Genomic DNA, 22,050 nt, shown 5'->3' with positions numbered 1-22,050 from the left:
AGCATGTGTGAGGCCCTAGCTCAATCTCTAGTATCCCCCTTCCACCATCCACACACACAAGAACCACACATACCATGGAGAGGGGTTGAAGTGTGGAGGGACGGAAATGACATAGAAAGCAAACACGAACGGAAAGAAAACTGGGGTAGTAGCCTTAATAGCCAATGAATAAAATTCAAATAAACAAACTGTCAAAACAGGCAGGTAACCATTAATATGCTTAAAAAATATGGACAAGAAGGTGTAGCCATCATTAATTCACCAGAAAGACAGCCTCAAATTCTACCAGTCTAACATCTGGTAAAAAAAAAAAATCATGGGAAAAAAATGAGCATTAAAAATTTGGAATGTGAAGCCGGGCGTAGTGGCACATGCCTTTAGTCCCAGCACTCGGGAGGCAGAGGCAGACAGATCTCTGTGAGTTCAAGGCCAGCCTGGTCTACAAAGTGAGTCCAGGACAGTTAGAGCTATGTATTACACAGAGAAACCCTGTCTCAAAACAAACAAACAAACCAAACAAATGACAAGAAAAACACAGAATGTGTTAGGTTAGAAAGGAAGGTTCCATAAATGAGAAGAGATCTAGTAGTTTTCCCAATCATAATGCCATAAATACAGTAAGAAAACAACAAATTCACTGCTCAAACATCCCATTTATTTGGGAAGTAAGTAGCATTTCTGGGAAATGACCCTAGAACAAAAAGAAAATTACACTTAAAATTGAACGACAAAAACATTACAAATCAGAATTTGCAGGCTATAGCCAAGACTGCAGAGGACATTGTGCTTCGTTATAGAAGTCCAAAAGTATAAACTCCATGCAAGGCTGCCTCTGCTCCAGAAGTTGGTCCTACACCCATGCCATCCCGGCAGCACTGAGTGGACTCAAAGGTCTTTTACAAAGAGCACATGAGGTTTGGAGGTAAAAGTAGTGGGGAGTTAGGAGAGGGTAAGGAAATGCAGAAGCTTTGATCCAAACACATTATATGTGCATTGTGAAATTGTGCAGTTTTAAAATGCCCTGAAGTTAGAAGTTGTTTCTTGTGTCATTGGCCAAAGCCTGGGCTCTGTTACACAGTCAATGTGTCATAAGTTTCTCTACAAAAGAAAACTGCTCTAAAGTTTACGTGTCTACCCTTTATCTAGATAAGTAGCTTCTCTCCTTTTTTTCTGTCTTGCTAAGAGTTTTGTCAATAGTCGATTAACAAAACCTTCGATTCCAAGCTTAATCAAATACTTTAAGCGAGCAGAGCTCATTTGAGATTGGCGACGACCTTTTTTGCTCCTGTTCTCCGTGGTGGTGAAGAATTGCATGAATTAAGTTTCCCGCTGTTGAAATGTTAGTCCACAAGCCTTGGGGGTATAGCACCAATAGATAAGAATCATTAACATTTCTTTTCACTGAAAGAAAGTAACATAGCAATATAGTTAAAATAGAATTGGCTTTCTGAACCCGTGAGTTAGCTCTACAGCTGCAGATTCAACCAACAATGAGTTGAAAATATTTAGGGGTGAAAACCTGTTTGTCCTTCCTAAGGGTATACAGGCTCTCTTGGTTGTTATTTCCTAAACAGCAGAGTATAACGACTATCTACACTGCAGCCACAGTGCACTCCGTGTTACAAATAGTTTAGGGATGACGTAAAGAATGTGGGAGGGTGTGGATTATACCCAGTGTTACCCTGCTTTGTATGAGGAGCACGAGCACCTGTGGATTTTAGTATTCTCAGGGAGGCTGAAGCCAACCCCCACAGATACTGAGAGACCATTGTGCATCATCCATAACAGCAATGGAAAGTGATAAATAGTGAATGTACAGTACATTTAGGGAGGAAAAAAGTAAATGATGATAAGAGAGAGCTGTGTGACTAGATGGAGCGACATCTTTTTTTTCAACAAAGCAATTGTGTGTGAGGGTATTTTTAGGAACTGTCTTGGTGTTCAAGACAGTTGTCTTATTGTCAACAGTTGTCAGTTGTCTTGCTGACAGCATGTGTGTGTGTGCGCGTGCGTGCGTGTGTGTGTGTGTGTGTGTGTGTGTGTGAGAGAGAGAGAGAGAGATACAGAAAGAGAGGGAGAGAGACAGGGTCTCTCACTGGGATCTGGGGTTCACAAACAAGGCTGGGCTGGTTGATTGGTGATCCCCATTGCACCTCCTGTCTCTGTTTCTCCTATACTGATTACAAGCGTGGTGGCTTTTTATGTTTGTTGGAGACTCAGCTCAGGTCCTCATCCTGATATGGCAAATGCTTTGCCCCCAGGATTCAGAATAATTCATTATCTATGATTAAAAAAAAATACCACATCTTCCTAAAATGAATCAAAGCAAGGTGCATAAAATCAGTGTAGTCTTATTGAGAATGGTTCCATTTACTTTTTCTTTAAAAAGGAGAACATATAAATTTATCCTAACATCAGCATGAGAAACTAAGTGTCTACAAATCCTGAGGACACTTTGAACACAAGGAGCTTAAAGGCGAGGACTATCTGCTCCTGCTTCTGAAGAGCACTATAAAACTATAGTAGTTTATAGTCTGAAAAGTCAGACACAGAAATAAAGGCATGAAGTCATGGAATAACTCAGTTTACAGTTGCCATCTGGCCCCTCGAGTTAGTTTCTTACTGCAAGCCTCTGTGACTCTGCTGGCCCTGCAGGTGTCAATCACCCAGAGTCTCCATCCCCACCCCACTGCCATGGAGAGCTGTGTGTGTGTGTGTGTGTGTGTGTGTGTGTGTGTAGGATGGATGGTGGCAGGAAATTAACTTGTTCCCTGAACCCCATTGTGGCTGACAGCAACTTATTCTAGACTGTCTCCCAGACACCCCAGACAGACAAAACCCCAGCCAGTCACGGTGATGACCCCTTCCTCCTGAGTTCCTTCTCATCCTGGTTTCCCTTCACTCCTTTGCTGATGCTAAATCAGACAGTTGCATTTTAGCCTCTTCTTCCTTCTCTGTTTGCTCATTTATTTATCGCAGTAACTGGGGATTCAACTCAGAGCATTAGGCATGTTGGACAAGTGCTCTACTCCTGAGTTATAGCCCCAAATACTTCCTTTTCTAAAGGTCTGTTTCTGGAAGGCGGAGGGAGCTGGAGCCCCAGGCAGACTGGATACACATATCAACAACACTGCAATAAAAGAAGGCAAAGAACAGGTTGAAACTGACTCATCGTATCCGGAGACATAAAGCCCAGGCTCCGTACAAAGATGATATGAGGGGAATTAAAGATCCAAATAGAAAAGATAAATTGTGGAGAAATAGGCGAGATGAAAGTTTGTGAGGAGCAGGGGAAACTTCTCAAACAGAGCTTCGAATGCTCCAGCACCTCCTCTCCCGGGAAAGAGAGTCCCAGGAAAGAGAGTCTTTCACAGGCAGAGGACTGAACAACTGCGTGAGGAGACTGGCTGTGTCTCTGTAGTGGAAAGAATTAAACGGGACACCACGGTCTGTCCATCCCTGGGCAGTAGACAGACACAGTCTACAAGGCTGTGCAGCGAGGAGAAGCCATCTATGAGATGCACACTTGGCCCTATGAATGGATCTCTAAGCAGCATGTTAAGTGGAAAACAAACTAAATGTCTTAAGGACGTCCAGTGCATGCAGACAAAACAGATTCTACAAGACCATGAAAGGTGTGCATCAAATACCTTAGAAGAATGGCCTAGAAGGTGTAATGATAACAAATGGATATATTACAAAGAAGGCTAACGGTTATGGTGTGCTTCAAGCTGAGAACACTTTTTGTGTCTAGGCCACCAGCTTCCAACAAAGTCCATAAGGGAAAAGAACAAGTAGATGATAAGTACCAGGTACCAAACATTCTTTAACAGTCCCGATCATCACGAAGTCTATTAGAAGGGTCTCTGCTTCAGTAGATCATCGAAGAACATGGGGATTAACCGAAAGCACGGCGAAGAATTGAATGAACTCATACTAGTGTACAAAATGGAACATTTATTTTAGCTTGACATGATCTCTTTCAGTGAATAGCTTTGAAAACTGTTCTAGATCATAGTGCCAGGAAGGAGTTATGAAAACATCATCCTTCTTTTATAGGAAACGATATTTAAAGATGTTAACATGTTAGCTGAGTGTGGTTGCATACAGTTGTCATACTAGTATTCAAAAGGCAATTTCAGAGCCAGCTTGGGCTATAGAGTAAGACCCTGTACCTCTCCCCCAACCCCAAAACCAAACCAACCCCCAACAACAACAGCAAACACTTGGTGACCTGCTAACAACACAAAAATGGCTTTTTCCCCCCTGCTGGAGGATTTTACATCACAGAGTGGCCCAGACCCTGGAAGCATGTGCTTCCCAAGCCATGTGCACAGGACTGTTCATTTCAAACAGATTCACCAACGGACCATGCAGAGGTCTCAAAGGCCATTGGTGGCCCTAGAACTCACTGGAGCCATCAGCTGAAGAAAGCTGGCAAGTGTCTACAGAGATGGCAGGGGAATGAATGGGGCTGCTGTCCCTTTCCAGCGAATGAGAACTAAGACCGGAAACCCTACAATGATCTCCTAATTGGGTTAATTAGGGACATTTTTTAATTAAAGTAACTTGACCCACAGATTAGTTAGCAGAGGGGCAAGGCTCTCTGTTCTTCAACACAGGCCACCTCAGATGTATGAGCAGCTTGGTTTGTGGGAAGGAGGGTTACTAAGGAAACATTGCCATTCTTCCATAGGAAAAGAAGTTAACATGATAGCCAAGTGTTAACATGACAGCACACAGTGGTAGTACCAGCATTACCCAGCATTGCTCTTGGGCGTGCTGTGGCTTTAGGCCTCTCTGTATCACAAATAATTCAGTAGAACCCACCCCCTCCACCCACCCTGCCTACCAAAGCAAAGACTGTGCGTTTAGAGTCAATGGTGTTATGTACCAGTCAGTGTTCATGGCTTCAGAGGGCATCGTCTTGTGAGTTACCCTTCAGTTAATTTCTCTACTTCTCCTTTTACATTTTTTTTTCCAAAAATTTAATTCAAGAACATATTTAACATTGATTCTGGTCAAGTTAAATATGATATAACTCTTGAGTTTTTTATCTTAGCCATTCTGATAGCTGTAAGAGTCGTTTTGATTTGCATTTCCCTGATGACTAAGGATGTTGAGCATTTCTTTAAGTGTTTCTCTGCCATCCAAGATTGCTCTGTTGAGAATTCTCTTTTTAGCTCTGTAACCCATTTTTAATTGTACTATTTCGTTTGTTGGTGTTTAATTTCTTAAGTTCTTTCTATATTCTGGATATTAGCCCTTTGTTGGATGTAGGGTTGGTGAAGATCCTTTCCCAGTCTGTAGGCTGTCATTTTGTTCTGATGACAGTGTCCTTTGCTTTACAGAAGCTTTTCAGTTTCATGAGGTCCCGAGTATTAATTGTTGATCTTAGAGCCTGTGCTGCTGGTGTTCTGTTCAGGAAGTTTTTTCCTGTGTCGATGAGTTTAAGGCTCTTACCCACTTTCTTCTCTAGCAGATTTAGTGTATCTGATTTTATGTTGAGGTCTTTGATCCACTTGGACTTGAGTTTTGTGCAAGGTGATAAATATGGATCTGTTTGCATTTTTCTACACCTAGATATCCAGTTATATCAGCACCATTTGTTGCTGGCGGGGGTGCAAACTTGTACACCCACTATTGAACTCAATCTGACACTTTCTCAGAAAACTGGGAATAGCAATACCTCAAGATCCAGCTATACCACTCCTAGGCATATACCCAAAAGATGCTCCATCATACAACAAGGACGTTTGCTCAGCCATGTTCATAGCAGCTTTGTTTGTAATAGCAAGAAACTGGAAACAATCTAGATGAACCTCAACCAAAGAATAGATCAAGAAACTGTGGTACATTTATATGGTGGAATACTACTCATCCATTAAAAACAAGGAAAGCATGAAATTTGCAGGAAAATGGGTGGAACTAGAAAAGTTCATCCTGAGTGAGGTAACACAGACCCAGAAAGACACACATGGTATATACTCCCTTATAAGCAGATTTTAGTCACATAGTACAGGATAGACATATTACAGTGCATAGACCCCAAGAAGATAAGTCCGGTGGGGAGTGGGGGCTATCTCTGACACAGACTATGTTGCCTGCTTTTTGGTCACTTCCCCCTGATGGAACGTCCCTACCAGGCCACAGGGGAGGAAGACAAAATCAGTCCTCCTGTGAATAGATGAGCTGGGCTGTCTGGGGAGGGGGCTCCCTTATTCTGAGGAATAGGGGAGAGGGGATGCAGGAAAAAGGGGGAGACTGGAGGAGAGAAGGAGGGGTCTATGACAGAGATGTAAATTGAATTAATTAATAAAAAGTAATCAACCATTAAAAACCCAAAGAAAAAGAAAGAAAAAAGTACAATATAACTCTTGACTAAAAAAGTTTCTCTTTTCTCCCTCCCTCCCTCCCTCCCTCTCTCTCTCTCTCTGTATGTGTGTGCATGTGCGTGTGTGTCTGTGTGTGTGTAAGTGGGAGCAGGTACATAGCACAAGGGACAAGTGGAATTTCTAAATATTCCCCACGTAGTGATGATACACAAAGATAATGGGTCCCACGAGCTGAAGGCGACAGACATGAGGTCCTGCTCTTCTGCACTCGCTCATGCCCTTGCTGTTCTCTATGCTAAAGAATCCTCTATTTCAGGACGCCGTCAATTGGGAAGCAGCAAGGAGCCTAAGAAGTTACCGTTGAGACACACCGCTCCCCCTCTTAGCCTGGCGTGAGAATACAGTTCCAATTAAGTAGACCGATAAAGAATCCTGACCCTGGAAGGGGCTCTGTGATGCTATGCCGTCAAGAGGATTTAACTGAAACTACTCTGGGCACACAGCATCCGTGCTCTTATTTTTTTTTTCTGGTCCCATTTTGAAAAGCCACCAAAGAGTATGCCATAAACACTGTAAACACCCAGCTTAGGACTTAACCTTTCGGCATAGCTTTTTATGATTGCTATAAATCTCTGCTTGTACATTATTGTTTGTTTATGACACTCTTACTAGATAGACCCGGCTGGTATAAAACTTGTGATCCTCCCGTGTCAGCCTCCCACGTGCTGGGATTATAGGCCTGTGCCACGGCGTCCAGCTAATACAGCTGTGCTCTACAGTGTAAGACCTCTAACATTTTCTCTTTAGCATAAAGGCTGAGAGTAGCCAGCTGCCAAACCAGAGCTTAGTAGGAGGTCATTAGGAGGTGGAGAGCCGTGGCTTATGCTGTCCTAAGACTTTTCCTACATTCTGTGTGTCATTCAGTTATCAGGCTAAGTGAAGTGACATTAGAGTGATGGCTAATAAGGAATTGTATAGTAACTGATATGCACTCCATGCATGGGTTTGTTTTGTTGTTTGGCTGCCATAGCTCTTGCTGTCTATATGTAATGATTCCATGGAATCTACTTTCTGTTTTCGGTTCTTTTCCATTTCTAGGGTGTAACTGATGTCTTTGTTTTCTACAGATTAATGAAGCTTGCTCATCCTTTCTGTCTATTGATTCCCAGCCTCAGGTAATTTAATCTGGAGGTGTTTCATGATAATGTTGGCATTTCCTGGTGCTTAAAAAAAAATCTCAATTTCTCCCTTTGAACATTTTGAACTCACTAAGACCCATCACATATTAGATGATACAGCAATATCTTCAGGTAATGCCAGTGCTGTGGGCTTGTGTTTTAAAAGGCTAGCCTTTCCTTTCATCATTAAGTAAAATAATTTTATTTTGGAAATTGTAGACTATTAAAATGCAAATTTTAAAGTCAAACTTTGTTTAAAAGAAAACATTATATCCAATAACTAAACAGCTAATTTGAATATTGCTTTATATCTAGTGCCATGGGTTTTTGCACCAGAATCAAGCTTTTTGGATGGGCTCAGGCAGTGGCTCTGGGTCTCTAGCCAGAGCTGTGGCAGACAACGCATGAGTACAGCTGATCATCATGCTGGCATAAGACAAGAGGCTGAACTGTGCTACATGCCCAGTTTCCTGTTTCCAGGATAGCCAGGACACAGTTCACATCTTTTCCCATGGCAGGGGGGAGGGAGAGTGCTAGCATAGCTAGTGCAAGGATCCAGAGTTCACCCTACAGACTTTACTTTCTTAGGCAGCCCCTCCAGGATCATGGACAGAAACTAATGTGCCTTGTTCACATCCTCTGGCCAAAACCAAGTGACTGTTCATATGGCGGTCCTGGCAGAAGCGAGAAGCAGACTTGTGCAGCGTCATTTCCTGGCTGCAGAGGTTCCCTTGCCAGAAGTTAGACAGATTTGCTTGGGCTTAGGGAGGGGGTAGGGAAGCAAGACCAACCCCAATTTCTTCTTTAGTGGCTTTCTCACTGCTGTTGATAAAAACAAACAAACAAACCAGCCCAGTAAAAGCAATTTAAGTATGGAAAGGTTTACACTGACTCACAGCTCAGGGGAACACAGTCCATCTTGGCAGGAAAACATGGTGACAGGAACAGGAGGCTGGCTGCTCCCATTGCCTCAGTTCACAGGAAACAGACAATGACTGGAAGTGAGTCCCGGCTGTAAAGCTTCAAGGCCCATCGACAGTGGCCCACCTCCTCCAATAAAAACACCACTGCCTTAAAGGCTCCACAAGACTCCCCCAAGAGTGGCACAAACTTCGGACCACGTGTTCAAACATGCGGGTCTCTAGGAGACATACGCGAACCACAAGATGCCCTGTCAGGCGAATGACATGGGGGACATTAGCATGGAAGCCTTCATGATGAACTTGAAACTCAGGAACAGCTTCAGAAAGATATTTATATCCATAAAACCCACTGGATATGTTTTTTTTTAAACTTATCTAAACTCTATCAACATAAACAAATAACTTTAAAAAAGTTCTTTCTCTACTTATGGTGTGTGTGTGTCTGTGTGTGTGTGCATGCGTGTATCTGTGGCATTCTGTGTGGGGCAGGAAAGGTGCACACCCTATATGTGCGCCTACGCATGGGAAGGCTCAAGATTAATGTCAGGAATCATCTTCCATCATTCTCCCACTGGGTGTGCTGGGGCCCTCAGTTACACACAGACCTTCCCTAAATGGCCAGTCTTGCTAGCCAGCTTGCTGCAGGGATTCCGTGTCTCCACCTTATGAGGCTGGAATGCAGCTGATGCACACACCCAGCCTTTATGCGGGTTCTGGGGATCCAAACTCACACTGAAGCAGCAAGCACTTTAAGCGCCAGGCCAGCTCCCCGGCTCCACAAATCAGCTCCTCACTAGCCCTCATCTCCGTGCACCTGGCAGATGTACCGTTTCTGTCTTTCACGTTTATAACGGATATTCCAACATATTTTGATACTTTAAATATCATTAATTTTTCACCTTAACTTATTTTATTAATGATGTGATTATCTGAAGAGTGCTTCAAGATATTTTTGCCAAATAAAAAGTAAAAAAAAACTTTAGGGCCATAAACACAAGATAAAATATTATCTATCCCATATATGAAAGTCCTTAAAAAAATTGTTGAGAATAATGGCTTCTTAAAAAAAGAGAGAGAGAGAGCTAGAGAAAACACACTTATTTTGAAATGTTTCCAGCCAAAGGTCAGTGTTATTGCCAAGCCTCATTCAGCCTGGACACAGTTTCCTAAGGAGAAACAGCCTACATATATAAATAATAGTCCTCTTCAACTGAGATGCACCTTTGACATGGGACATAGCTCAGCATCTTCTTTTTGTTACTTTGGATTTTGCTGCACTTCTATATGGGCTGTTTGGAGAAAAAAAAACCAAAACTTCAGAACTTCAGGGATTTTTATGACCACGTTTTCATAGAGTGACCTGAAGGGAACAAGTAAGGAAGGACTTATCAGACTCCGTACTTCATTCACCTCCTAATAGTTTGGGGACCAGGCCTCGGTGGTTGAGCAGTCACCTGAAAGGCACATGTGACACCCCCCACACACAACATAAAAGAGCTGAAAAATAGTCGACTCCCAACTACAGGATCAGCGGACATTGCTGAGTCCACCAGGATCGATAGGTGGAAGGCCTGGCTCCCAGTCCACGCTCAACCAGTCAACCACCACCTCAGAAGGCCTCTATACAAAAGGGCAGCACTTCCTGTCCTAGGTGCCTTGCCCCCCCCCCCATGTTTTAAAGACAGAATGTAAGTTGTGTGCAGGAAAGTATTTTGTAACACAGTGAAACAGCGTGTATGCATGCTCCATCTTGTAGTATTATCTATTCTAACAGTTTGCCCGGAAAGCAAGCAGCTGGGAGGGAGACGACAAAAACAGACCCCCGTGGAAAGGAAGGATGTGCGGCCCTGCACAGTGACCCCAGCTGTGTTCCTAACAACAGCCAGCCACTCTAGGTGCGCTGGCTGACAGCACAGAGCCACCCTTCACACAGCCTCCAAGCTGGGAGTACCTGCAACGGTAAATTAAACCAAAGAGCCTTTCCTGCCCTTAATCCTTCCAGGAACTTCCTGCGGCGACATCACCCCTGATTTCTGGCTAAAGAAATTAAAGTTTAGGGAGGTCAAGTAGCCAGCATGGGAAACGCGGTGTGCAGTGGAAATGGGATCCGCACTGCTGTCTAGTTCCAGGCTGTTTACCTCCGCAGCACACACCTTAACCCCTCTTTACACTGCCTCCCACTGTCGCAGCTTTTCTTGACTTCAGAAAGGAACTTACGAAGGAACCAATGGTTCACAGGCCAGCTATGCTTGGTCCTGTGCAAAGCAGGGTTTGCCCCTGCTTGTCCATTTGTGCCACTCCTTACCACGCCCAGCTGGCTGCCAACCACAGGATTCCTGCCCTAATTCCGTGCTCTGACAAACCTGATCCTGGGGTGTGCAGTCAGCACCCTGGAAAGGGTGGTACTCGGACAGGGCGCACCACGCATGGCTTCTTGTCCTTCGGTTCCCATTGTTTGAGAGCAATTGCTGGATTTTCAAACGAGCCGGTAATGAGTAATGTTCAGCGAGGCTCACTGCTCTGGCATGCACATGCCCATTGCTACAAGCTGGGGAGCCTAATCCCTTGCTGGCACTGCCCAGGTTGTCTTAGTCATAGAGTTCCATGATGTCTTAGCAAGCGCTGAGAGCTATGTAACTAAACCACAGGGAAGGCCTCCATTGCTGCAAAGATGCTGCAAGGAAAGAGGAATTTGTTTGTTTGTTGTATGTGTGTTCAAGTGTGTGTGTGTGTGTGTGTGTGCATGGGAATGCATGCCCAGGTATACCCAAGCAGAGACCTGGCATCTTCCTCCATTGCTCTCCACCTTGTTTTTCGAGATGAGAATCTCACAGGGCCTGAAGTTCGCCATTGTGTCTAGACTGACTGCCCAAGCAAACTCCCATGCCCAATGATGGGGTTACACACTCACTCAGCTATGCAAGACCTGTATGTAGGTTCTAGGGATTTGAACTCAAGTCCTCTTGCTATCCCAGCCAACTCTCTCACCTGCTGAGCCATCACCCTGGCCCTAGGATGTTTGGGCACTGTTCTGAGAGAAATCAAGAGATACCTACAGAGTTTCAGTGAAGCACAGCAAGACTTCTTTGCAGCGTCAATGGGATATCCTTGTGTTTCCAAGATCTGAAATCTCACCCTCTGAGCAAATATAGTGCCAAGGGTCTTCTTGTTTGCCTTAGGCATTTGTTGCCCTGAGGGAGCTTTGCCGTGTGGTGATGGAGATTTTCCAGAAGCCTCAGGTAAGGCTGAAGTCCTGTAAGTAACCAAACATTCAAAAAAATGCCTTGAAGTTCTTCCTCCTAGAAGCAAATACGCCCAATTTAGGAAGTGTGTCAACAGGAGCTAGAAGACACATTGACTTGGGATAAGAAACAAGTACTTCCGTTTCTCTGATACCTAACATGTTGGGATTATACTGGTAAAGTTCATACTTAACCAACTGGGAAACCACGTCTCCTTCAAGCATAAAATCTGATCTGATGGGAGAAACCGATGGTCATGCCTTCCTTATTTTTCTCACCAGCTTGTACAATTGGAGACAAGAATGAAACTAAATTGCTAAATTGCTTATGGTCTGTATTTAGGACCTTATACTTTGTTGCAGTGTAGGAATTTAAGAATGGAAAAACGTAGCTGGGGAGAACACTTAGCTGGCATGTCAGCTTTCACCCCCCAACACACACACCCCTGGCCCCCACCCCCCACCCCCGAGTGGGGAAAAACAAACAAGAGCAAACCAGCCAACTGCATTGTCAATGTCAGCTTAACTGTTCTGTTTGCCTCTGTGGCCGGGTTTCTGACCCGAATGATTTGTTTCTTCTGGGAGAATATGTTTTTCTAGGTAAAGGCAGGTAGAAGCTAAGAAAATGCATACAATTAAACCTTGGGTTCTGTCTAGCCTGTGTCTTGGTTGGACAAACTTTCCCTTATTAAAGGTGAAAGCCTGGAGTTCCAAATGATGTGTTTTACCAGCATCTCAAACTTAACCTGTGATTGTTGGCCCACTCCAGCAACGAACCTTCCACACAGAGTGACTCCGGGAAGGAAACGATAGTGTGAAGGCATGGAGGTTTTCTGAAACTTCATATTCAGCAGCAATTATTCTTTCTACTGGGGATGTCCCCCCTCCCCAAAAATGTAATTTTTCCTAATTAAGATAAAGAAATGACAGTAATATCTATCCATTGCCTTTCTTTAGTGCTAAGAGCAAATGAGAGGGAAAAAAAAGTGATTTGACTCCTAAAAAGCACAGACATTTTAGAGACAAAAGCATAGAGGGAAACATATGGCAGAAAAAGTATCCATGGGCTTATTTAGTGATGACAACTAAAAATATTTTGATGTAGTCTGTTAGGGTGGTTTCTCTGGGTACTCCATCATGTGACTGGATTTCCATCCCTCTACTATTAAACTTTGTGGATGCTTCCAGTTTTTTTTCTTATAACTAATTTTGTAGAAAAGATCACCCTCCACTTTTTATAAATAATGTTTAATCAAGTTTTCATTTACTTTTGATCAAAACCATGTGTAATCAATTTTAGTCTTATGTTTGAAATATGTGTCATATTTTAATTTTTTAACATATACATAATTTATTGTAAGTTTCAAAGTATGTAGCATATAGTTTTAAAATGTATATTATAATGATATACATCTCTTCACTAGGAACAAAATGAAAAAGATAATACTAAGAGGGTAAGGCATTTTCCTAAATACATATACACTAAAAAGAATAAAGAAAGCCACAGATACTTTATGGATAACTCAATGCCTTCTGTTTTAACAGTTCTTATTTCATTATTCAAAGATACAGAAGTCTGGAAATTCAAATGTTGTGGTAAGTAATCACTATTATGTGTTTAAGAGAAAACTGATTATTAAAATAATTATATAGCATACAATAAGACCAAAATTCATATTTTTTCTTTTTTTAAATTTTTATTAACTACACTTTATTCACTTTGTACCCCCATAAACCCCTCCCTCCTCCCCTCCCAATCCCACCTTCCCTTCCCCTTCTCCACGCATGCCCCTTCCCAAGTCCACTGATAGGGGAGGTCTTCCTCTCCTTCCTTCTGATCCTAGTCTATCAGATCTCATCAGGAGTGGCTGCATTGTCTTCCTCTGTGGCCTGGTAAGGCTGCTCCCCTCTCAGGGGGAGGTGATCAAAGAGCAGGCCAATCAGTTCATGTGAGAGGCAATCCCTGTTCCCCTTACTAGGGTACTCATTTGGACACTGAACTGCCATGGGCTACATCTGTGCAGGGGTTCTAGGTTATCTCCATGCATGGTACTTGGTTGGAGTACCATGGAAAGACCCCTGTGCTCAGATTTTTGGTTCTGTTGCTCTCCTCGTGGAGCTCCTGTCCTCTCCATATCTTACTATTTCCCACTTCTTACATAAAATTCCATTCACTCTGCCCAACAGTTGGCCATAAGTCGCAGCATCTACTTTGATAGTCTGCAGGGCAGAGCCTTTCAGAGGCCCTCTGTGGTAGGTTCCTAACTTGTTTCCTGTTTTCTTCTTCTTCTGATGTCCATCCTCTTTGCCTTTCAGGATGGGGATTGAGCATTATAGCCAGAGTCCTCCCTCTTGATTAGTTTCTTTAGGTGTACATATTATAGTAGGTTTATCCTATATTATATGTCTATATGAGTGAGTATATACCGTGTGTGTCTTTCTGCTTCTGGGATAGCTCACTCAGGATGATCTTTTCCAGTTCCCACCATTTACCTGCAAATTTCATTATTTCCTTGCAAAACTCATATTTTTTTTACTCTGAAAGTTATGTATGAGTCTGGTGGTGCGGCTCAGTGTTCCATTCTTCAGTACCACAAGGGAAATAAAACTAAGTTTACATATGACTGAAGAAGCAAAAATCAATACTTATATATACACTTACTTTATATGTCAATAACTGCATGTGCTTTATGTTCACTCATTCACAATTTTTATTACCTAGTATGCGACAACCCTAACTCTAAACGCTGAAGATATGGTGATAAATAAAAAACATTTAAGAAAGAAATCCCTCCTTCATCAATTTGTATTCAATGACCAAGAAAGTCTAAGAACAAATAAATAAGTAGAAACAAATTGTTCTCATCCAAAGACATTTTTAAAAACAATTGCTTCAAAAGACAAGTACCAGCGGCTAACTGGAAATACCACCTTCTACTCTTGTTCCTCATCGTTAGGTCCATGTTCCCTGGGAGAGTTTATACCAGAGTAAATAGAAAGGAGTAACTAACCAGGTTTAATTCACATCAAATGCATGTCGTTTCAGTGGTCGTTTTGGTTTGTTAGTTTTTGTTATTTCACTTTATTTCTTTTCTTTTCTTTTTTCTTTTTTTCTTTGCATGGAATTAAAGACAATCTAGCTATGGCTGTAACATAGTGGTAGTATAAACAAGGCCCTGGGTTTGCTCTTTTTAAGCCTGGGATCCGTGCACAGTTGGGGAATGAAAAGGGTGGCGTTGTTTAAACACGTGCAGAAAGCTAAATGTGAATGTGAATCCATGTTAAATGAGGACCTTGTGGAATAATCTCATGGACAGATGAAAGTTTTAAGTTAGATTAACTGCATACTGGACACAGTTGCATTCATGAGCAGAAAACCATTATCTGGGGGATCTGTTTATCCATTTGTTAAATGAACTTAATATTAGTGAGGAGGCTCAGCTCGACCTAGATCTTAGGAAAAGCGCAGCGTTATCGGGCGGCTGTGTGTCTCGGGTGTGCTTTCGTCTTCTTCCACGTGACATCTTCTCAGCACCAACAGCACATTGTCATCTTTGTGTCCCCTGCTGTCTTGCTCCGTTTTACGTGTTTAACTTAGGAAGGAGATTTCCGGGGGATGTGTGTGCCATAAGCATGCAGACAGCAGCGTTTGTAAGAGAACACTGATACGAGCAAGTTGCCTTCATGTCGGCCAAATTATTCTGAGTAAGTGTAGAAGCTGACAGATGGCTTTTTGCCTCCTAGATGGGCCGAAGGAGATGACAAACAGCTTAGTGTAGGGCCAGCAACCTGTCCTACCCTTTGGTTTATTTATGGCAGTTCTTTAAAGAGCTTGGAACGGGCTGTCTGAGATAATGTATTTAATTTCCTTTTTTTTTTTTTTTTTTTTTTTTTTTTGTCCTTCCATCTGGGGTGAGAATAGGGGGTAAAACCATATAGACAGGCAGGCAGGCAGGCAGGCAGGCAGGCAGGAAGCCTTCTTAACGCCCTCTGCTGAGGAGCCCTCGTGCTCATCATGTGCTCATACCCTCTCAGTCCTCTGTCGTGCGTCCGTGGCTGCAGCTCGCTCCTCAACTGCGTGAGAGAAGAATGAAGAGATTCAAAGTGGACGTATGTAACCCAAACTGCATGCTGGCTTTGGCACTCTGGGGCAGCCCCTTCCGCTAACTGCAGCTGTGGTCCTTTGTAAGATACCTTTCTCCCGGGTGAGCCCCTCACATTCATACTCGGTGTTAGCTTTCTGTCAGTCACAAGGACAGTATGCCAGAAAAAAAAAAAAAAAAAAAAAAAAAAAAGACTTTAAAGGAGTCGTTGGGCTCAACTTAGGAGAGAAAGCGAGGTTGGCGTCCCCATTTTCTCCAAGCAAATGCATGCAGTGACATCATTTCCTTCTGCCGCTTCCTCAGACAGAGTCCGCTACCTCCCAATACCACCAGCGGCTGCTGACCAAGCACATAGGCCTTGGGGACATTTCAGATCCCAATCATCACACACTGGGTTAACCCACGAGAGATCATCATGCAATCTTTCTCCTTCTCCATGTTCCGGCCCCTTCTAGCTCGAGCTCCAGACGTTGAGGAAAACTGGGGTTATACACCCTTCCGTGACATTCTCACTGAGAGAACGTACCATGTTTAAGAAAGGGAACTGCTGAGTGTTTCATCTTTAGGTAGGAATTAGAAGTCCAGTCAAGGACAATTTATTACCCCTGTATCTTGTTGACAAATAACTAGGGCAGTGTAAGCTTTTTTTTTTTGTCCAAGTATTAAAACATTGATAAGAATAAGGATTGTAAATATACATATCCTAAAACAAATGTCAGTGTTTCATTTTTCCCATGGCTAAGAAAAATTGCGTCTGAATCTGGTGTGTAAGGTAAATATGACTAAGCCACACATTCTGAACGAAAAAGTGAGAAGTTTCAATATCACGTAAGAACAATCCTAACGCTTTCAGTGTTGAAAGTCCTGGGGTAACATTTTAAAGCAAGAAATTGCATATTTGCTCTAGCGTTACCACCTCTGATTTATTGGGAACTTGGCTGGATTTCCACAGCTTCTGCTACCACAAGTTAAGAGAAAGGAAGGTCACGATAGTTAAAGATGTTTCTACGGACTGTCTAGTATGAGAGGTGACAAAGCAGTTCACAGACCCTTAGCCTAGGCCAAGCAAACAAAAAAACAAACAACTTTTTTATTGTAACATTCCCTTTATGGTTTAGTGATGGTTACTTCATTATTAGATCATTGCCATTACATGTATTAGTTTTAAAAGCTGAAAGCAAGTCTGGTGTTTTCATAACTTTGATACTGCATTTTTTAAAACTCTTCTTAAAGCACATTTTTTTAAAAAAGCACACAGTTAGATGAGTGAATGTCCCAGAATTTATTTTTATGAACATTATTTCCCCCCTCCCCAAAAAAATTCTTCATATTTTTAGCTTCAATTGAATAGGGCTATCTGCTGCTAACTTTAAAGGGAATTTAGGAGGGGATTTAATAACAGCTTAACCTTGTTGAATTTACAAAGCTGGGAGTTTAGTTCAGTGGTAGAGCACTGTTCTAAATGTGTGAGCCCCTGAGTTCAGTTTCCAACACCATCCACCCCCAAAATGTTAGAATTCCTGGAACGAAGAAGAAAGTGAACTGATCTAAAATCTTCTAGAAATAAAGGCATACTTATAAAATTTTACTCTATTTTCTACAATGTCTATAATAACTAGTGGTAATTATTTTAACTATGTCTTTTCAGTCTCACTATTTACACAAAGAAAGAATGAGTAATAGTCATTATTATGGCCAACTTAGAACATGGTCCCCATTTTCTGTCTTGTGCGAGACTACTATAGTTGCAGGCAACTGTCCGAGGCCTGACATATGTGCGGGTGCTGCCAAATGAAGGTAAACCTTGAAGACATTCTCCCACAAGCCAATGTCCTTAGAGAACCCTGAGAACAAAGAATGTGAGAGATAAATGAAAACAAAACAAAACAAAAAACAATTACAAAAGAATGTTGGTTGTGCTGGTCAGCAACATCTGATTTTAAAATATAGTTTTATAGTGAAATATCTTAACTTTAAAAAAATTTGAATTTTTAAGCATTCAAACATTTTGAATTCTGTTTGCTAGATATGAACCTTTTTATCTTTCCTTTCCAAATTCTTTCAGTTATTGATAACCCTGTCTTTTATGACAACACCCTGAAATCTTTGGTTTTGTGGTTGAGTGCTTTGAGTAATTAGTATATTTTAATTTTTATTGTGTTCTTCTTTCTCTTGAATGTACACAAGAACTGTTCTTAGACAAGTACAGAGACATACAGTTTCTATGTATACATTTTAAATACATGTTTCAATTTTAAGTAATGTGATAGGTATAGTAAAAATAAGAATTGAGTACAAATATTGAGAAACAGAGTTACATTTTCTACAAATCTAGGATTTATGAACTTAAATAGGTATCAGAGATATTTAGTAGAATAAAGAGTATGAGCATACTTATGGAAAATTTGAAAACAGTCTCGACTGATAAATTTAATGACCATCACAAATGATTAATGCAAACAAGCCAATTCTACAGAAACAATAAAACGCTGAGTATTCTTTCCATCAAGCTTAGAATGATATACTTAAGTAATACTACGTAACACACTTGTTATAAATACAGTTGTTTCTATATTCTGCATATACAATAATATCAGAAAAGTGTCTTTCAAGGCATCGAGTAGATACACATTTGCCCAAGTTGTCCCTCGGTTTCCGTGAAGAAGTGTTATATCCTTGTTATAACAGCAACCAACCCCTGCTTATATTTTCCCGTTCCTATGTGACCACACCCAACATTTATTTTTTAAGAGATTATTTTATTCTAGCAAAATGTCAAAATGAGACTTTTAAATAGAGCACGCCTGCTATTATCTTTCTACTTACTGATGAACATGCGTACATCTGACAACAAAATTCCTGGGGAAAGAATCCATGATAGTGACACAGAAAAATACTTTTAAATGCACCGCTCTGGGGACACTGCAGTTGTTGAAATGATGTGGGTGTAAATGCGATGCTTCTCTACTGACATGAATACTTTACTCAACTCTTGGTACCTTTTTGTGAGTGGGAGGAGCCGGAAGTAATCCTGAGCTTCGCTATGGGCTCAGGAAGGCTTTGCACTTCTTCAGTGTGGCTTTATTTGTTGTGTCTTCCTTATTTCTTCCAGGAGGAATTCCGGAGTCCTTTCACTGGTCAAAGTAGGGGATACTTTTTATTCAGGGTATGTAAATATAGTATCTTGTGATCAATAAATATGAAAATCGGCAAAGTATTTCCGGTGCATGTTCACTGACTTGGCTCACATTTTAATGACATTTGGGGGTGTACTTATAGACTTCTCAAGTCAGGGGGCTCAGCCTGATGTCATTTCTGTTGCTCTAATCCTCCTTCCACCACTCGAATGTGTCAGCACTCCAATGGAACCATCTACCCCACAGATTCATCTCATGATACTTTCTGTGTAAGAAATAAGTTTTTAGTGCTGTTTCATAGGTCCAAGGAGTCAGTTATTAAGGTTTTGATTTGAGGATTTGTAAGAGATGTGACTATGCTGCCAAACTGTTAAAACTGAAAATTCAATGATAATAAAAAGCTTTCTCTACACATAGAGGTAGCTTTGTGACTGCGTTTGTCATTTTGCATTTGCATATGAAATGTGTTTCTAATTACAGAACTGTTTTCTGTAATATTTACTTTCTTAACACATAGACAGAGAGTTACACATTTAGTAAATGTGTAACTATTTTCTGAACGTCTAATAGGTGCTAGGCAAGGAGCCAACAGATGGGAGTAAGAGGATAAGAATTAAGAGTGGGTGCTACTCTTAAAGAGCTCAGTTCCCAGCACTCACTTCAGGCAGCTCACAACCTGTAACTCCAGCTCCGGGGCATCTGGAGCTCTCTTCTGGTCTCTGTGGGCAGCTGTGTTTATATGCACACATGCACGCGCACACACACAGTTTAAGGTAAAATAAAATATTTTAAAAGAATAGAGTTCAGCTTCCACACCCTAGGACTTTGCAGCCTGATATAAAAAAAATAAATAAAAGCTAAGAACAGCCATCCCTTAGTATCTATGGGGTATTGTTTAAAATTAAACAAACAAACAATGAGGGTACTCAAGCCCTTCATGTTAAATGATGTAGTATTTGTTTAAATTCAACCACATCCTTTGTAAGTCACATTTAGATGAGATTGGAGGCAAACACTTTAGCTGGAGAATGGAGGCAGAACAGATGACTTTATGTGTGAATACTGAAGACTAGACAGGACATATTTTAAATTTAAATTTAATTAAAATTTTTAAAATATATTCACTTTACATCCCAATCATAGCCTCCTCCTTCATCTCCTCCAGGTCCCACCCTCTGTCCCTCTTCCCCGGACTCCCCTCCCCTAGTTCTCAGAAAGAGGAGCTTTCCTCCCCTACCAGCACATCAAGGTTCATCAGGACTGGCGGCATCCTCTTTCTCTGTGGCCTGGGGAAGGCTACCCCACTAGGAGGAAGTGATCAAGGAGCAGGCAACAGAGTCCATGCCAGAGATAGCCCCCGCTTCCCATACTAAGGGACCCATTGGAGAGTGAGCTGCCGATCAGCGACATCTGAGCGCCTGTTTTCAAATGTTGGCCCCCTATAAACAAAAGCAAGTGGTTTCTAATTCCTCATGGTTCTAGCAGCTTCCGGGTCCAACAAGCCCATTACTGTCCTGCCCAAAGCCTGTCAGGAGACCTCGACGTACACGAAGGAAACCCCCCTTTATACCAATAGTCTTCTTTCTATGGCATTTACCTTACAGGTTACAAATTTTTCTTTCCGATTTATTTTTTTGCAGCCACGCAATGGGAAGAGGTCAGCAGGCATCATTTAAAACGGCACGTGTTCGAAAAAAAAAAATAGATCAGTAAGTAGAGATGAAACGGCGTGTGTTTCACGGCTTGGGAGTTGGTCACAAACTGAAGCGTACTGAGCTGTCTAGTGTTCAAGTGCACGCGTGCACTAACGTTGTACGTAAATCCTACAGGCATTGGGGCAGTGCAGGCCTGAGAAAATGGGAACTGCTAGTAACTTAGGGCTGGATGTGCTTTGGGCCCAGGATTCCTTGGTCTGTGACGCCCACCATCGCTTAGTGAGCACACGGCCTGGCCAGGGCTTCATTTCTGCCCTGTTACTCAGCGTCCCCTGGAGCGGGCCGGGATTCACGGCCCCGCACTTCCCTCTTCCACATAGCTCCCTCTCTAACACTCTCTGTAATTACGGGGATGCAGTTCAGATGATGGGGTGGTGGCCAGCATGCACGAAGCCCCCGTAGCCATTCTCAGGCCAGGTGAGCCATTCTCAGCCCCGCGAGACCCTGTCTCAAAAGCGGCGGGTTGGGGAGGGAGGGCTGGAGAGGTTCACGCAGTGGATGGGAATTTCTTTCTGCAACCCATACCAGCAGCTCTCCATCGCCCGGGATCCCATACTCTCTTCTGACCTCCGCAGGTTCCCTCAATACCACACACATACAATTTTTTTAAAAATTTAAAAAAGAGTAAAGCAGAAATTTCTGACAGTAAAAAAAAAAAAAAAAAAAAAAAAAAGAAAGAAAAGAAAAATCTGGGTGTTTGAAAAAAGTAAGTTATTTCATTTCATTTATTCTAGAAAAATGACAAAACTATAAATACACAAAGACAGAAATGAAAATATAGTCATTGAAACAACTGGACAAGTAAAAATCACCAAGAACACTTTGCATAATTGACAAAGTGAAATGGAATCTGATCTGTTTAGTATTAACTTCTCTCTAAAGTTGAGAAAATTTAGCTTTATGATCAATTCCCCTAGGTTAGGGTCTACTCGGTCTATTTTGGTCAGGATTTTGTCTACGTTGCTAATAGAATAGTAATTCAACAGTTATTTGCCCCTTGGGTTTGTCATCTGGTTACCTAAGGTCTTATTTTATCTCGGTAATGTAAGTTTTTAAGAAAATAAGTATAAAATATGGATGGTGTAATGGCAGATATACCAAGTAAATAAACAGGAAAAACTTTTTGATAGCTCTCATTTGATTCAGATATCAGTCTTGTCACACGTAATCCAAGAACATTCAAATAAGAACTTAAACAAAATCAGATGTGAAAGATTAGTGTTCAAACATTATAGCCAATGATGCCCCATTTGCTAATGATTTCAGATAGAAAATCACATCAACACCACTAAGCCATTCAGCATAGCTTCTGGAACTGTGGGCTCTATGAAACTACCAGGTTCAGCACTTAAGATTTTTTTTTTTCACATCCGAATAGTTGTAAGGAGCTCAGCAGGGATTGGGGAAACCAGCTAAAC

The 22,050-nt window shown here is 41.9% G+C and overlaps 1 protein-coding gene across 1 annotated transcript in view; it reads left to right on the top strand.

Moving 5' to 3' along the window:
- Positions 1 to 22,050, top strand: part of Nmu (neuromedin U) — a 29,021-nt gene that overhangs the window by 6,079 nt on the left and 892 nt on the right. Inside the window, exons 3-9 of the mRNA XM_060378726.1 lie at positions 7,463 to 7,510; positions 11,616 to 11,675; positions 13,102 to 13,131; positions 13,223 to 13,273; positions 15,713 to 15,787; positions 18,893 to 18,946; positions 20,558 to 20,626. Of these exons, the coding sequence (XP_060234709.1) occupies positions 7,463 to 7,510; positions 11,616 to 11,675; positions 13,102 to 13,131; positions 13,223 to 13,273; positions 15,713 to 15,787; positions 18,893 to 18,946; positions 20,558 to 20,593 (354 nt within the window). The 3' untranslated portion in view covers positions 20,594 to 20,626. The remainder of the gene's footprint in view (positions 1 to 7,462; positions 7,511 to 11,615; positions 11,676 to 13,101; positions 13,132 to 13,222; positions 13,274 to 15,712; positions 15,788 to 18,892; positions 18,947 to 20,557; positions 20,627 to 22,050) is intronic.

This window comes from Meriones unguiculatus, chromosome 3, assembly GCF_030254825.1.
Source record: "Meriones unguiculatus strain TT.TT164.6M chromosome 3, Bangor_MerUng_6.1, whole genome shotgun sequence".
In the NCBI taxonomy this organism is placed as follows: domain Eukaryota; kingdom Metazoa; phylum Chordata; class Mammalia; order Rodentia; family Muridae; genus Meriones; species Meriones unguiculatus.
This window is presented reverse-complemented; position numbering and strand designations above follow the sequence as displayed.